Source organism: Xiphophorus maculatus, chromosome 16, assembly GCF_002775205.1.
Source record: "Xiphophorus maculatus strain JP 163 A chromosome 16, X_maculatus-5.0-male, whole genome shotgun sequence".
Classification (NCBI taxonomy): Eukaryota; Metazoa; Chordata; class Actinopteri; order Cyprinodontiformes; family Poeciliidae; genus Xiphophorus; species Xiphophorus maculatus.
In genome coordinates this window covers 21,281,960-21,299,266 of record NC_036458.1, presented here as the reverse complement: position 1 = coordinate 21,299,266, position 17,307 = coordinate 21,281,960, and the positions used below count along the sequence as shown (strand labels likewise).

The 17,307-nt window shown below is 39.6% G+C and overlaps 1 protein-coding gene across 3 annotated transcripts in view; it reads left to right on the top strand.

Moving 5' to 3' along the window:
• Nucleotides 1-3,510: 3,510 nt before the first annotated feature.
• The window catches only part of LOC102223721 (myosin-9), a 35,819-nt gene continuing 22,022 nt past the window's right edge, over nucleotides 3,511-17,307 (top strand). For 2 of the 3 annotated variants that reach the window (XM_005802801.3, XM_023348928.1), the window contains exons 1-2: nucleotides 3,544-3,750; nucleotides 16,903-17,234. In XM_005802801.3, the coding sequence (XP_005802858.2) occupies nucleotides 16,908-17,234 (327 nt within the window). In that variant the 5' untranslated portion in view covers nucleotides 3,544-3,750; nucleotides 16,903-16,907. Of the gene's footprint in view, nucleotides 3,751-16,902; nucleotides 17,235-17,307 lie in introns of all 3 variants that reach the window. The other variant, XM_023348929.1, reaches the window with a different exon arrangement.

The window sequence follows — 17,307 nt, the reverse complement described above, 5'->3', positions numbered from 1 at the left end:
CTAATTTGGAGTTCCAGGTTTGAAAGGAAGGAAAGATGTTTCTCATTACTGCTGCTCTTAATATCCAATATGGCTGCTGCGTTTCTAAAACATAGCAATAGCTGCAGTAGTAAGGGATTCATTTCCATGGTGTGTTTCGCAAAAGCTATTTTTGAAATTTAGTGTCTTAATTTGCAAAATGTACTGTTATTAGGTAGCACTGGTATCGGTTCACTTTGTCTTCAAGTAGTTTAATAAAGCAAGTTGGCACATCCTGTTTGGTTTCCAACTTGTAACTGGGACAGAAGTCTGGATGTTATGAGATGTTAACTGAAGTTATCAAGTAATTCACTTACCTGTGAGAGAAACATACTCGCATCACAGTGAGTTTTTGGAACAATGAAGAAATATCTGGAGCGGTTGTAGGCTAACAGGTAACTTTGTTGCAGGCTACAGCATAGCTGTTAGTCTGCAACAGCTACACTAACAGATTCTGTTTTAGCTAATTTTAGCTACGACTTAGCTAACATTGTAAATGTAACAATTTGTGAGATACAATGCTAACATGCAGGATATTAACCGCTGTAGAATGTTTTAAGTTACTTGACCTCAAAACCTGTATTAAATGAGTCCAGGTTAAAATGGTAGCCATATTACTTTAGGTTTTTATACAACTTTTGGCTGCTATTGCTAACAGGTGACAACAGTAGAAGGTTTCACGGCACCTGCTTTTTTTTTTTCTTTTTTTTTAACCCCTCCAGGGAGTATATTTGTGGGCTCTAGAGTCCCTTTTCATGAAGTAGGTTGACAGGAAAGGGGGAAGGAGAGGGGGGAAGACATGCGGTAAACGTCACCAGGTCCGAATCGAACCCGCGACAGCCGCGTCGAGGACTTGAGGCCTCCAAATGTGGGCCGCGCTAACCCCTACGCCACCACGGCACGCCCAGCACCTGCTTTTTTTAAAAGGTGAATTACAATAGTCTTTATTGGATTGGAAAGGTCAAAAGGTCAACAGTGGTTTTCTTCCATTAGGAACTTCATTTATGCCAATGGCTTTAATGACTATGTCCATTCGTCAAGTCTAAAAGTTCAACATAAGAAATGATGTATGAAGTTTGCTTTAAAGGTCGAAAGTGTTACAGATATACAGTGTAATCCAAAATTTAACCTAATATGCTCACATTCGTATGCTAATGGATTGTAGTATAGCTAGAACTGCTTACTAATATTAGCTAACATGCTACAAAAGAAAATTAACTAATTCTACCAGTTTATTAACTAATTTTTATATAACAACTAACATTAAAGATATATTTTAGCTAGCAATCATATATGAGCATAGAAAATAGTGAGTCAACATAAGCTAGCAGTTAATGCTAGCCATCTTTCCTTAAGTAGCTTCCTTATACTCAGCAGCTAGAGCAACTCCGCTAACAAAGCTACTAGCTTGTGACACACTGCTCCATTGTACGGGTCACTGTCTGTTCCGGACATTAGTATGTTGTCTTTCAAAATGATAAACTTCAAAATTCTTCTTGTAGCATTCATGCTGCTTTTAAGAAAAACAATTTTCATTATCATCACAAAAGCTGCATAAACCTTTAACCTCAACTATTTACATTACCTTGCTAATGCCTCCCTGCTGCCTGTGATAGGAGAATTGGCTCTGAGCCTTTATTTCCTCTCTCAGTAAGAATCCGCTGCGTGAAAACAGGTTCATTTAGTGCCGCCCCATTCTGCAGAGGTATTACCCTTACGTCCATCATTTCCCAGCCACGGCCTTCCCCCCAACACAAAACTCCTCCTTTTACTACTCATTTGAAGCATGTCCTAGTTAGAGCTTGATTTTACTGATAAAAACGTGTTATCTGGCACTGCCTTCACTCTTAAAGTATATTGTATTTTTTTTCCCCCTTAGCTTTCCAGCGATGAAGGCGAAAACAAACGTCAAGTGTGATTTGGCAGTTGAAGTGTTTTCCTTTGCTTCATTTAATTAGATCATCACCTGCAGCGGTTCCCATGAGTAGCAAGCATGTCTGGTCACGAAGGCTGGTTCACCTGTTTCACAGACTGGAGCAAATCATCTAACATTACAACGCAGCATAACGTGTGAGCAACGTTCTTGTGTCAAATGTAACTTTTTAAGAGAAATATCAAGAATAGCTGATTTGCACAAAGCTGAACGTATTGCAATTTGTGCAAAATGGAACAGGCTTAAAGGTTCTCCATGCTCCTTAAAATGTTCTATATTTTCTCACATTGCAACCACAAACTGCAATGTATTTTATTGTGATTTTTCAACAAGTAGAGCCTCAATGTGAAAGAAAAGGAAGCGCTTTTACAACTTTTTTGCACACAAAAATCTCAGCTAAGCTCACCATGCACAGGGTGAAACAAGGTGATGTGGGTTCTTTATACTTTTTGAAAACTAGGAACCCTTTAGCTGCCACTTTTACAGCTATATGCTATGTTGTGTGTTGATTTATCACATAAAATATTTGAAATACACATTGAAGTAATTTTAATATGAAAGAATGAAAAAGTTAAAAAGATGTGAATACTTTCACATTGCACTGCAAGCTTTAGCCACATGCTAAAGTGTAGAGTTTTAGCTAATCATTAAACAATTTGCTGTGTTTTTCTGGGTTATTTCCCCCCCCCCCCAAGAGTGCAGCTATGAATCGTTTCTATTAAAATATTTTCATTCCTTTGGTAGAAACAGGTTGCAAAAGGGTTGGGTTGATTTGATTTTACCACTAAGACACATTTGCAGAAGTAGTGGTGAATCTCAACGAGCGCAACACTTCTCAGAGCCTACTTTCCTCTCTTTCTGACCTCTGACCTCTTTCAACAACTTAGAAAACACATGCGTTCTACGAATGAGAAGGTGCAAATATGACCTTCACTCAAGCAGACAATTTGGGCATCATATAAACACATACCAGGGTAAGGGGGAGGGTGTGAATACAAATGCACAATGCGCTTTCTATTTTTTTATTTGTAAAACAGTTTGAAATTCATATCTCACTCTTCTTCTACTTCACAGTTATGTTCTACTTCCTGTTAATCTGTCCCGAATCTTGTCACTGAATACTTCATGTGGAATTATTTAAACTTTTTTTGGCAGATTTGGACCACAAAAGTATCAAACAGCTGGTTTCAAAGCAGACTGTGTTCAAACTAAAGCACGCTGACACATAAGGGGAGACCCTCCGATAACATAGCTCATCCTGAAAGTGACTGGTACTTATATGGTCATAAAAGTCCTAAGCATGCACATACCAGGCTCATTAAACGAGGGGTTTATCGGTATCCCCTCTCCGCCCTCTTCTCTCAACTCTTTTCAAGTTAATTTTTCTCTGTGGCGTTTGGATCCGCCTATCCGCTGTCAATCATTTTTTTTCGATCCCGCCTTACTCGGAACCCGATTGGCTGAAAGCGCTGGGGATTATCAGACAGCTTCAGCCATTGGCTGGCGGAACTCTACGTGAACAGTTGGTCCCGCCTCTTCGTGGACCGCACCCCGGCTCAAGTGAAATTAGGCGAACCAGTAAGCAGACGGCAGAAGAGGGAGGAGGAAGCGAAGAAAGAAAGAAAGAAAAAAAAGCGATAGAAACGGTGAGTGAAGTTTAGGGAGGAAGCGAGCGCTGTAGTTTAGTCTGAACTCTCTGCTGTCGACAGGAAAAAGAAGTTTTGACTCCGGCGACGCTGACTGAGCCCTGCGGTTGTTGATAGCCATCTTCTGAAAGGCGAACAGCAACCAAAAACCAGGTAAGCTCACCTCTTTTTAGTCGCTCGTGCTTAGCTAGGTGCTGTTTTATAACTCATTCAGTAGGTTGGTCAGGGCAGCAAGTGCAGTGAACCAGGAAGCTCGGTTCGCTAGTTGACCGCTGCAACTTCAGCAAGCGAGCTGGGTGGAGCGGCACCTCCTTCTGAGATTTAGCGGTGGTTTTCTTCCGCTTAGCAACTCTAACGCGTTTAACGGTTGTTTTAAAATAACGAGCGCGTGCGAATGCGCTGCATTTCGCAGGCCGTCAAACTCAGCCGCAGCAGAGGCAGCTGGTGAGAGGCTAAACTGCACAGCGGAGGCAGGAAGTGATTTATTTGAAAGAATTGTTCGGAAAACACGACGAAGAGTTTAAACTCGGGTGGACGTGAAATAATGGGGTTTCCTTTTTAAAACCTCCAGCTCGGTAACGGACAATTGCTTAGCTTGTGGTTGAAGTTTTGGAAGAGTAGCGGTCAGAGACAGACACGGTGTGTGGCTGGTAACATGTCTGACTGGCAGCATGGCGTCACCGTTTTACCGGCGGACTTAAAAAAAACAACAAAAAAAACCGGAGTTGTTCTTTGCCGCCTTAACTTCAGACAGCACCGCCTATATATTGGACCACTCTGATTTATAAACGTCGCATGCATCTTTTCTTTTTTTTTTTTTTTTTAGAAATCTTTAGGCATATTCCTGAAATTATAGTAAAATGTCTGTATACTTTCATCTGGTTGGGAATATGGAGTGGATACATTTCCGTTATATACGATTTAATTGTCGCTTTTAATATTAGCTGTATCAATAAAGTGTCCAGAGGTTCTGTGACAAAAACCCCCCAAGTGGGTTAATTTGAAAGGACAGCAAAATATCCTTCAAACCACACCAAAAACATAGTTGAAACTAATTAATGAGAACAGTTATAGTCTTTAAATATCTGACTTTCTTAAATGATGTATGCACTTATTTTAAAAGATATTTTCATCAATCTTTTTGGGAACTTTTTCAATTCTTTGCAGTTATTCAGTGGCTGGTATAAATCTAAATAATTTGTTACCGTCCTATTTAAGAGATGGTATCACAAAATACCATCAGTTTATAGTGTTAATACAAAAAGATGTACCTAAATGTCTATTTTTTAAATTCAGAATGAGAGCTACAATTGTTTCAGCTGCAGCAAAAAGCATTCTCCCACACTAGGTATTGTGGTTCTGACATCAATATATAGACTTATGATTAGAAAATACTCATTAAACTAGTAGCAGATTTCAAATGAATATGTTTACTGTGCTGATGTGTCCATCTGATCTTTATAGAGTAATGCCAGAAGTCTGTAATGGTTTATTGTAACAAGGTAATGCAATGTTTGCTCATTTATCAGTCACATTGTCTGCTCAGGTGTCAGACCTGCTGCACCTGCTGCTTGTAGCTCGCCAGCTGAAGTTTTGAAACAGTGTTAAAGTAATGGGTGACGATGGGAATCTGCCTGTTTCACAACTGGGAATAAATCCAAATAACTTGACTCAAAGTCTTGGAAGCATGGGAGAACTGTAGCGTGGCCTTGTGTCAACCTGCTAACTGCTAGTGCAGCAAACAAGTAGAGGAGGGGCGGCACTACCTTAATATAAAGCCTGGTCAGTCTGGAACTTTATCTAGTCTCTAATTAGAAGACGGAGTTTGACACAAACTCTCTTTCCTGACAATAAAATTGTGCAAATTGCATTATGAAAATACATTTACTTAATGGAAACGCGGTGATTTTGCAAAAACTCTGCTTTTTACAAAACGTTTTTGCTCTGGGATGCGGTGGTTTTTCAGCTGTATGGAAATTGGTGTAATTTGTAAAACAGCAATGGAAACACGTCTCATCATACCAGTTTCTATTCATTAGCAACTCGCGCTCCACCAGAGCTCTCGCATCATCGCAAAGTCCGTCAAGACTTTGTGATTTGAACCTGTTGAATCCTTCGCTCTCCTGTAAAATCGTTGAATAGAATTTCTCCAAAACGCTGAATAAATACGTAGCTGCTCCCAAGTTTAAGAAGCTTGTCGCCTCTCTAAGGTGCTAGCGCTGTGGCTGAAATATGAATATATGTCATGTTCACTTACATTCGACTTACTGCGTTAACAAACGTATTCCTGTGTGGTTTTTAATTGCATCTCTTGTTTAACGGAAACACCGCAATTGTTGCAAAATTGTTTCTTTTTGACAACGACAGAATATCCCAAAAGGTTTTGGACTGGAAACGCAACTAACACGACAAAAAAGTTTCAAATCCACTTCTTGTTTGGTGTAGAAATGTTTGTTCAAACGCATATTCCCGAAGCAAGTGGGAATAAAGCAATCCAGTTTTGTCAATTTGAGAAGCACTTGTAGATGATGAATGCAGACATTTTTTTAACCAGCTTTGATGAGCTCTATGTTTAAGGAAAATAATGAAAAGCCTTGACCAAAGAGAACTTGACGGGCGCTCCATCAAGCCGAGTATGTTTTATCTTCGTGCCCCAATGACAAAGGGCTGTTAGCATATATCTTGGTTAGTCCTTAGTTTCAGAGCCTTTAATTGCAGTCTGGCTCAGCAGACCTTTTCATTCTGCTGGAATAAAGAAAGATCCAGATCCCGGGATATTAAGCCGTCATCCCTCTGGAGTCTGTGAGGTGTCACGTTCTCATCAGGTCTCATCACGTTAACTTCGACTCAATGGGTAGGCTTTGTCAGTGGCATTAGTGTTTAGATGACATCTCATTGTTTGCACTGTGGCAGGCAAACACTCTGCGGTATGCATGCACTTCTTAATCGTTTGGAGAGTTGCAAACAGGGAGGCTTAGTGTCTGAACCAGAAGCAAAACGATCCACAAACATCGCAATAAATCCTACCGATTATCAAAGCAGTTTATTGCAGCCTACATGCATCCCTTTGGATGTGGTCAGGTACTCATCGGGAGTCTTTGTGGTTCAGTTTGTAATCTGAGCCATATTTGTTGGATCAGCTGTTTTCTGCCAAGAAGCAATAAAATGTTTTACTTTACTGTCTAAATATGGTTCCACCAGCTTAAAGTTTCAAGTTCTTCTCTTCTCTCAGGATAATGTTCCTTAAAAAGTCACGCTGGGTGACACTGAGCGTGTCATATCCTGTTATTGCATTATAGTCATCTTGTTAAATCAACTCCTTATATCGTATTGTTAAACTCTCTCTCCGTCTCTCTGTCTTTCTCTTTTGGGGCGGGTTCTGTTCTTATAGCCAGTTTTGGTGCTGTTCTGGAGCCCCCTGCAGAGATTATTGCATTCCATCATTCATGTGTCAGCAAAGTCCACACACAAGCCCCCCCCCGAAGAGTTTGTACCGTGGGCTAGACGAAATTAAATGCAGACGACTTGCACTGCGAGCTGAAGCTGTTCAGTGCTGTTGGAAGGTTTCAGTCTGAGCGCATCGGAGGATGTCGGGTGTTACTCGTCTGCAGCAGGATGTCTATTTGTTTACTTTTTTTTCTTTAGGTTCTGAAACTATGAAAGGTTTGAAAGGCTTTCCTTTAAAGGCCTTTGTTGACTTACTGGATCTTGCTTTATTGCAAATGTATAACAGAAGTATGTCTGCCTTTTATGAAAAACAAAATCTAGCTGCAAGAGTGGATGACACTCAAAAATACTTAACTTTAGTATTTTTTAAAACTATGAGCTCTTTAATTTACCATATGAACTTCAGTTTCTCACTTCTCAAGCACATCTATATGTTGTAGCTGTTTGCTGCCAGTTTGGGGAAGTCTTGAGAATGTGGAAAAGAGGTGGTGAGAGAAATCGCCTGCTTGGTTTTGTTGTCCTTTGTTTTTGAGGTTGACTGGTCCAGAAATTCTGGACACGGAAATTAAATATTTGCCAAATGGTGAAGAAACAAAAGAGTTGTCACAATAGCGAATTTTGCTTGATGATATATTGTCCCAGAAGTTATTGCGATAAGCGATAATATTGTTTTGAGACCAGTTTCATGTAGTAACTCCATAATAATGCAGCAGTAACTGTATAATCCAAGAACTATATCTTGGATTATAATAATCCATAAATATCTCAAATAAATGAACAAAGTTGATGCATTGAACTGAGTGTGACGGGGTGCGCATCAATTGTGTTGTCCCTGCACTTGCCCGTTGGCTTCACACACCATTATTTCCAAATTATGCCTGCTTTTGCATCTCCAAATTTTTTCTCACACAAAAACACGTTAGGCCGCTAGTGCACTGCCCTAGAGCCCCTATCAACGTGCTTAGCAAGTTTTCTGGGGGAAACCCTGGATCAGGAAATGTTCATAGTCTAGAAATCTCATAGTTAAAGTTAGAAATAGGAAATCCATTGAAAAATGATGTTCATCTTTGTGGTTTATGTTCTGTTCCCTTTTTTCTCTGCTGTGAAACAAACAAATCAGACTTATTGCTATTTTGCTGTACAACTAGCAGTAGCTCCTTTGAACCAGTTAGGTTTCAACCTATTTTTTTAGTTTAGAAAAAGTTTTAAACAACTGCATGCAAGTCTTTCAGATCGACACTGCAACCATTTGCTAACCCTAAGTGTCGATGCACATTTGAACCACCACTTCACAGACTTTTGACTTCTTCTCTCACTTTATGGCTCACAGCCCCTCCTCCTTTTTCCTCCGCTCAACCTGGACAAGAATGTCACCACCCAGACCTTCCAGACCTTTCCTCCATCCTCTTCCTCACAGCAGCACCTGAAAAGCCTCATTAGCGTCGGACAATGCCAGGAAATGACTCCGGCTCAAACAATGTAAAGAAAAGGATTGAGGCACAGAACAGGCTTTGACCAAACCCTTCAACTTTGTGCTTTTCACCTCTGCGAAAAGCAACACGCCACAACATGGCGTGTTGCTTGATTAGACATCACCGTCCTTCAATCTGTGGTGTGCCAGTTTAAAGATTGACTTCTTGATGACTTCAAGATGACCTTGATAAACCCTCGTATTTTACCCTCCAAAAAAAGTGTTAAAAAAAATAAAAGCTTTTTGACAGAAAGCGCCCAGGTTGCTGTATGTGTTTTGAAGCAGAGTTTTGTGTGGATGTGAGCAGCATACCTGTGTGAAAATGCGATGTGGTTAATGCTTTAAAGATTGCGGAAGACATACATGACACGCATTTTAGACTGAACTTTGTACCACACTGTGTGATTGTTTCATCTTTCTGCTGCTGTCGGTCATTTATCTACCACATACATCTAAATCATGCTGCATGGCAGATGTCCTCATTTTCAATAGACATATGGTTGTTTGAGGATGTTGTGTGGATGGTTAGCTCGTGACTCACAACAGATAAGTGATAAGGTAGAGAGACCACAAACGGGAACTACATTTAAAAAAAGAATCACTGGGCTGAAGTAGAGAAGACAGCCTAGAGATGAAGTGAGTAGTAAAGAATTATGAGGTATAAAGAAGAAGAGAGCAGTACTAGTAATAAATCATTTATCCTTTGGAACTCTTGGACGCAAAGCAGCATTCCTTTTAGGAGAAATACTGCTGACAAACTGGAACGTTGATTGAAGAAATCATTCACTGTCTGCCCAAAGGTTTGTATTTATCTCTTTAAAAAAAAAAGGGCTGGTGATCTTCCCTATCGGTTATTGTCAAATAAACAGCAAGCTGTGGATTCAGCGTTGCAATGAGATAAGTTCTCATATGATGGATGAGGAATTTGTTCTTTGGCCTTTTTTTTTCTCTTCTTTTTTTTTTTTTTAAACGACAACCCGTGTTCCCGATTACCTTTGCTCTTTGACATTTAGCCACAGCTTACAGGAAGTCTACGTTTCGGCTTCCACCGGCTAAACGTACCTGAAATCTTCCAGAGTTTCAACCCTCCAAAAAGTTCACACTGGTCCATCGATGGAAGAAGCACCCTGTGATTTGAGACTTCAAAAATATGGCGGTGGTGTTACTGAACGAAATGGATTGAAGAAAGAGTTGGGTTTAAATTAGACACAGTTGAAATTAGCTGTTTTATTAGTCAATACATTTGCTAGGGATAGCACATGGTATTGGAGTTTTGGTCGATATTCGATATGTCGATATAATAAAACTCATTTGGCTGATAACCAATACCGATATTTTTTCCTATACCTACTTATTGAAACTATATGGCTTTCTCTACTGTGGAGTTAAAATAAGCATTAAATATGCATTATCTTTGTCAATTTAGCCTGCTACCAAATGCTGAAAATGATGGAACACTTTCAACCTACATTATGTTTAATGTCAAATTTATTCATGACATTTGCTCTCTCTAAGACGATGACAACACTCAGGCAGTTTTTTATTTTTTATTTTTAAACCCCTCCAGGGGGTCTTTTGTGGGCTCTAGTGTCCCTTATATGACAGTAGACTGATAGGAAACGGGGAAGGAGAGGGGGGAAGACATGTGGCAAATATCGTCGGGTCCGGGAGTCGAACCCGTGACGGCCGCGTCGAGGACTCAAGGACTCCAAATATGGGTCACGCTAACCCCTACGCCACCACTGCACGCCCCAACAGTGCAAATTTGACATGCTGTGCTGCAGGCATCATAAAATAACGCCTTTTATATCGGTGAACTATTTTGACAGAATGTCCAACATTAAATTTTACAGCTAATATCAGCCGATATCGATGCATGCCGAAAATATCGTGCATCCCTCATTTTTGCTCATGTATCCTACTCCGCTTCTGGTTTCAGCTCATTAGTAAAGCTGTTTACCTTATTTACATGGCTGGGTGTGGCTTTAGCTTACACATCACATTGTGCTTTTAGTGACTGGATAATCTTTTTAAACAACTGCAGGACTGAAGGCTTTCCTCCTTTCAAAGCAACGTCTTTTAAAACTCGCTCGGATATGTGTGGCCGGCCTAATTGAAACCGAGTTGTGAAAGTGGCGTTTAAATTTAAAAATAAACAAACGGTTTAATTTAATCTAACTGTTATTAATCATCTGGCAGCCATTGGTTTAGCCAATGTGGGTCTATTTTTAGCCAGTAAAGTCTTTAATTGAGATCAAAATCTCTCCTTTTAAGAGGAATGTGCTGCTTTGTAACGCAAAATTACTTTAACAGCAGCTATTCTTTGCTGCCAAGGGTTTTTTTTTTTTTTAAAAGAAGGCCCAACATGTTACCCTACCTAAACAAAGTTCCCCAGATGGCAAAATAGCTTTCTCAACTTGTAATTTCCTTTTTCCTCCCCTCTCCTCCGTTCGTCCCACCCTTCCACCTCCGAGATGAGCTTGGGTGAAGCAGGAGGAGGAGGAGGGATCTGTTGTCTTCCCGTTAAAAACCGACTGCTTCATCACTGGGGACGACCAGAGAGCAGGGCCCTGAATCTGCAGAAATAGACATGTGTATCCGCTGAAAAGGCTCATGTAAACAGTTCAAATCAAACTGTCCAGAGTGTCAACAGCACTAAACAAGAACCGCAGGATGAGGATGTCAGCCAAGGATAAGCAGGGCTGGACAGCGCTGTGATGGGATGCAGTTGGTGGGGAGTGAAGAGTTATTGACCCTGTGCTTTGATTGATGATGCTCACAATAGACCAGTAAATGCAGCACAGCTGGTTTATAGATTCCCCCCTCTCACACACGCACCCCGACAGCTGGAGGAGGAGAGCCTGTTTGTACTTGATCAGACTCTGTGTGAGGTTGTCTTGACTTTAAAAAACAAAAAGTATTATTATTAGCTATGTTGGCTCAAGGAAATGAAGTGAGGCAGAATGAGAGTTCAGTGATTGGATGGTCTGGGTTTTATAAGGTTGGCTTTCTTTCCTAAACGAGGCCGCACTGCAAAAACACCAAATCCTCCCCAAGTATTTTTGGTCTAGTTTGTAGTGCAAATATTTTGGTACACTTGAATTAAGACGAAGCTAAATTAAAAGTAACTTTTCATCCAGAAATAGGAGCTTGTTGTAAGTCAATAAATCCTTAATATTAATGGAAAGGTACTAGTTCAACGGCAGATTATTACACTAAGCTGAGACATTTTTCCCATGTTGTAAGTGAAATAATCTGCCTTTGAACTAGTAGTTTTTCATTAATATTAAGGAATTTACTTGAAACAAACTAATTTCTTTCTGGAAAGTTACTTGTAAGTTACTTTCGTCTTATTTCAAGTGTGTTAAGAAATTTGCACAGAAACTAAACCAAAAATACTTGATAAGATTTGTTGTTGTTTGCAGAGTAGTTTGGCCCTCTTCTTTCCCCTCGTTCCTAAATGTTTTCCTCCATGTTCAGGCTGCTGTATCACTTTGTAACAACAGTCTAGTCTCTGGAGTCCTTCTTCCTCTCTTTATTTATTTTTTTACCCCTCCAGGGGGTCTTTTGTGGGCTCTAGTGTCCCTTATATGATAGTAGGCTGACAGGAAACGGGGAAGGAAAGGGGGGAAGACATGCGGCAAATATCGTCGGGTCCAGGAGTCGAACCCACGACGGTCACGTCGAGGACTCAAAGCCTCCAAATATGAGTCGCGCTAACCACTACGCCACCATGGCACGCCCTTCTTCCTCTCTTTTGTGTTACTTCATGGTTCCTCTTTCTCGTGAAGGTTCCCTTTTATTGTGGATTTTTCAGGCTGAACAATATTGCTACAATGTTAAAATGTGCTATTGTTGAATACTTCTTTTATTTTCCATTGTCACATTGTTCCCACTACAAGATTTTTAGCATCTTACACACTACAATGCTTTAGGACTGCATCAAATCTATTAATTATTAGGGATCTAGTGAGTTTGATTGCTCTCCTTTAATTTTATTTATTGTAACGTCAACATCCAGAGCTTCAGGAGACTGCTGAGTTTTTAAACTGGCTGGAGCAGTTTCTTTGTCCCTCCTCTACTTTCTATATAGAACAGCGCTTGGAGAACTAAAATAACCGATGGAGTCATTTTTAGTCCCCAGTCCTCTGGAGAAACGGTTTGTGTGTCGAAGTCATTTTCTGTGTCAAGCGCTCGAGTCTAACTATACCAGACATCATCATTCGAGGGCCGAAATGCAACAAATATTTAAAATAAATGTGGAATTATATAAATAAAATGTACAAAATTTTATACAGTCTGAGACAAAAAATGTTTGTCTCATTGGTTTAGTAGAAAAATAAATCTATTTATTTAAATCTGTAAATTTATTCAGATTTAAATAAATAGTTGTTGCTTTGCTGCAGAGCACCGTGAAACAGTCAACTCTGATTGTCAAATAATGTTAATAAGAACATTGAGATATAAATTAATCAATGTGTTTATTTCCCTTTTATTTAAATATTAATACATTTATATTTTCTTTTCCCCCCTATTTTTTGGCATGTCAATTTTCCTGATGATCTAATTTCAGGAGTCTGCAAGCAGTACTGTCCAAAGAACCATCGTTCCCCTTAGTCCAGAAAAAAAACAACTTGCGTAGCTCGTTAAACTTTAACTGACCTTTTGGGGAAAAATAGACAACTTATTACATTTTATGAGGAAATTTATTTTAAAGAACAATTATACTTTCAGTTTTTACTTTTAAATAGAGAAAAAAATTTGGTTGGGGTCCTGATATTTGTGGAAAATTATGCAAAAATTAAAAAAACGCATTATATCCAACATTGCGAAACAAAATGTATCAATCTATGATCAGTACTTTTAGTGTCGTTTAATAAAATTATTTCATAAAAATAAAAAAACGGGTAAAAGCTGGATTTGTTTGGTTTTTGAAATGTCATTGACATTCATTGCTTTGCATTCGTATGTCGGTAAAGGATCTCTGCAGCTTTGCAGAGCAATTATTTCACTGAGGCATTATGGGTAAAAATGCTGGTGGATAGGAACAAGGGCCAAACAAAGACCAGAGGAAGCATCAGAAAATATGTCTGAGGAAGATGTAAGACGAGGAGGAGGAGGATGGAAGACAGAAATTTGTGGAATGCCTTTGCTGGTTGGTCCTCCCTGATAAAGGGTTAGCATGGGAGGAATGTGACCCTGAGAAGATTGGATAAACAGTGTGGAAGGAGGGGAGAGGGAGTTGTGATGGAGAGGAGGAAGCTCGTTGCCAGCGGAGAGGAATAAACACGGTTGGTTCACCCCACGTTCTGTTGGACAACCAGGGATGAGTTGGTAGAGGAAATCAGCAGTGAAGGTTATCAGCTGCTGTTCAGCCTGTAGACCAGGGAGTCATGAGAAAAATCAGTCGTGTGCTGGAGCACATTAAACGGCAAACCCTCTAATTTCTGGAACAGCACATGAAGTTTGGGACTATCCCGAGGGAACTGGGCAGCCTTTTAAATCGAGGCGCATCAGTCAGGACTTCAGAGTTGTATCCAGAGTTTGGTTTTATTTCTAAAGCTTTGACCAACTGATGGCAGTTTTTGTTGTCAATTCAGATTTCTTTTTAAAAATTGCAATATTGTAGTTGTATTATTTATACAGCAGAGTTGTCAAGTGGTGGAGGAAGCAGTCAATGTAAAACAATTTGTCCTTTTTTTCCCCTCCCCATTTAAAAAAAAAATATTACTATTAACCAGTCGTAGGGGACTTTAAATTGATATTTTGCAGTACTACTGTGATAACAGTAAAGGTGATGATAAAAACAATTTCTTACTTTTTTTTATGCAACTATGTGACCATAACTGTGTAATTATAGTCCCACAAACAAATAATGTTTGTGAAAAACATTCCCCTTCATAATGTGCTTCTTTAGAACACCAGTCATGTAAAAAAAAAGTGTGATTTCTATCACCAAACTGCACATGGTAACTATATTTTCAAATATTTATTGATGCTTTTGTTGAACAGTGGAGAAAACGGTAAAATTATCACAATAAAGACATTTTGGGCAGATTTAAATATCATTAGCTGGAATTTATTGTGACAATGAATCAAAATTCTTTAATTTATCACAATAAATAACAATATGACAAATGCCTGCCCCTAACCAGTCATTTAAGTCTTGTTGCCTTTGGCCTCTTATTTGGCCTCTCAGCTTGTGCATTCAGAACAGAAGTCTCCATGATTGAGTTTAGATCCTTATCTTAACACTGAAATTTCCAAAAATCTGCACTCCTAAATCCAGCATTCTTCCTGTTAGCTGCTAAAAATCTGGCTCTCCTTCTCAGTATGAATAAACTGCAGTAACAGTAAAGCTTCCTTTAAAAGAGCTTAAGCTTGGTTTCCCCAGAAAGCAGGAAGGCGGATGACATCATTGGCATTTATTTTCCACCAACTTGGGGTTTCTGTAGTTAGATTTTTACTAAAATAAAATCTTTAAAAACAGAAAATTTGATTTATCTGTAAAAGTCCTACCACAATCTTTTGGTGGTTAGATATTAGTGTACACAAAGTAATAATAATAATAAAAAAAGCAATATAATCAGATTTCAGATAGTCTGCCGAGTAAGGGCAGCTTAATCTGAATGTGATTTCTTCTACAAACCTTTGACTAATCTCATGTGTTAAAAAAAACAACATAATTGGTCATACTAGGAGTAGTGTGTATAATTCTGTAATACTTCATTCCTGACCCTTTCTTGTTGTTTATTATTTCATTTCAGCTTTAAGAAACCCCAGCTTGTTAGGGTTTAGTGTCTTTCTTCCTGTCGGGTATATGAACTCAGATCATCCATTTCCCACAGGGCAACTCACTTTGTAAAAGTCAGTTAAAGCATTCAAGCTTAACCTGACCTCTGCTGTGATTTTCTTTCTGATTGCTCTTTTGGAAACTGCTGAGCATAAGACAGCTCTGTGTCCTATCAGATGAGGGGAAAAATGTCCGGCATCAACAGCCGTGGTGTCGCTGTGAAAATGGTGTCATGGTCCTGCAGTTTTGGAATGATAATTGGACCGATAAAGCCCGGGGCTGTGCTGTCAGTCACAGCGGCCCACGCTGGGTTAATTCACCGCAGTGCTGCAGCTTCATTGCGACTTTAATGGCTTTCTCACACTTTCTCCCTCCTGGTTCTGGTTCTACCGGTTGAGTCACTTTCTGTAGTATGAGGATATTTCACCGCTGTGTCAACAAGATGTTTACGAGCACAAAGCTGTGTGCAAAAATTTTCATGAGTAACTGAGAAATACAGTGTTGCACTTAGACATGTACGAATGCAAATAAGAAATGAGTATAAACTACTTTTTTGGGATTTATTCAGAATTTGTGACGTTGAAGGTTCCCCCTCTTACCTCAGTTTTCTTATGTTGCAGGAGGAGTTTCATTCTCTTAATCGGTCTCATAATATTGAACTTATTCTGAACACAAAAGTTGAATGCTTGTTTCAAAACCGGTTTCCAGTTCGTATTGGGTCTTTTCCCTATTCAGACTTTGGTTTACAAAATACTCAGAAAGCTATTTCTTTGTTCCTGTTACTGTAGTCCTTTGAGGTCAAAAGAGCATTGGAGACAAGATAATGATGTATTTTTAGCATGTGCTCTGCTAAACTCAAAAAATTCTTTCACTAAAGTGATTACATTTTGAATACCAATGATGGTTTTAAGATTCAACAAACATGATTTGTGACCAAATTTAGAGGTTAAAGTGCTTACAAATTGAAGTAATACAAATATAAAACTGGACTGACAGAAAATAGTCAGATATGCATGAGGTCACGTTAGCAACTCAGCTCCACCGTCTCCAACTCATTCAGCTCCTTCAGACTAGCCAGCAGCAATTAGCGAACATCTGGTAGAACTGCGGCTCAGCTGAGCTCATTGTAGAGCTACTTTTCAATGCAACGCTGTTAAAAACGTTGTTAAAGGGTTAATAGAGGAGCCATGTTGTGATGACTTCCTGAAGGTGGAGTTTCAGAAAGAGCAGGAGTTTTTAAAGGGACAAAGGCCCAGTTTCAAGGTGTTAAATTACAAAGTAAAATTTCTTTTAAATCATATTTAATATATATATACAGCATTTTTACAACAACTGTTTACATAGGTACTAGCTATAAAGTGGCACTATTAGGCTTCAGTGTCCCATAATGTTTTAAAATGGCCAGATTGTTGGTGGAATTTTTTTCAGATGCACAAAATCTTTACAGTTTTGAGTCAAAATTAAATTATTGAAGACATTCAGCATTGAACTTATACAACTTCATGTCTTTTTTTGCTTTTATTATCCTTATTACACTGAATCTGTGTCAGAGCTTCCCGTTCTAACTGTTCCCTCTCTCTTCCCACCAAAACAGCCACCATGTCAGACGCGGACAAGTTTCTGTATGTAGACCGCAATCTGGTCAACAACCCGCTGGCGCAGGCCGACTGGGCCACCAAGAAGCTGGTATGGGTCCCCTCAGAGCGCCTGGGCTTCGAGGCCGGCTCCATCAAGGAGGAGCGCGGCGACGAGTGCACGGTGGAGCTGGCGGACTCCGGGAAAAAGATCAAGGTGAACAAGGACGACATCCAGAAGATGAACCCGCCCAAGTTCAGCAAGGTGGAGGACATGGCCGAGCTTACCTGCCTCAACGAAGCGTCCGTTCTGCACAACCTGAAGGAGAGATACTACTCTGGCCTCATCTACGTGAGTATGACTCCTTGGAGCAACGTTGTACATATTTATATGCTTATATGCATGTGCTAAAGCAGCAAATGTT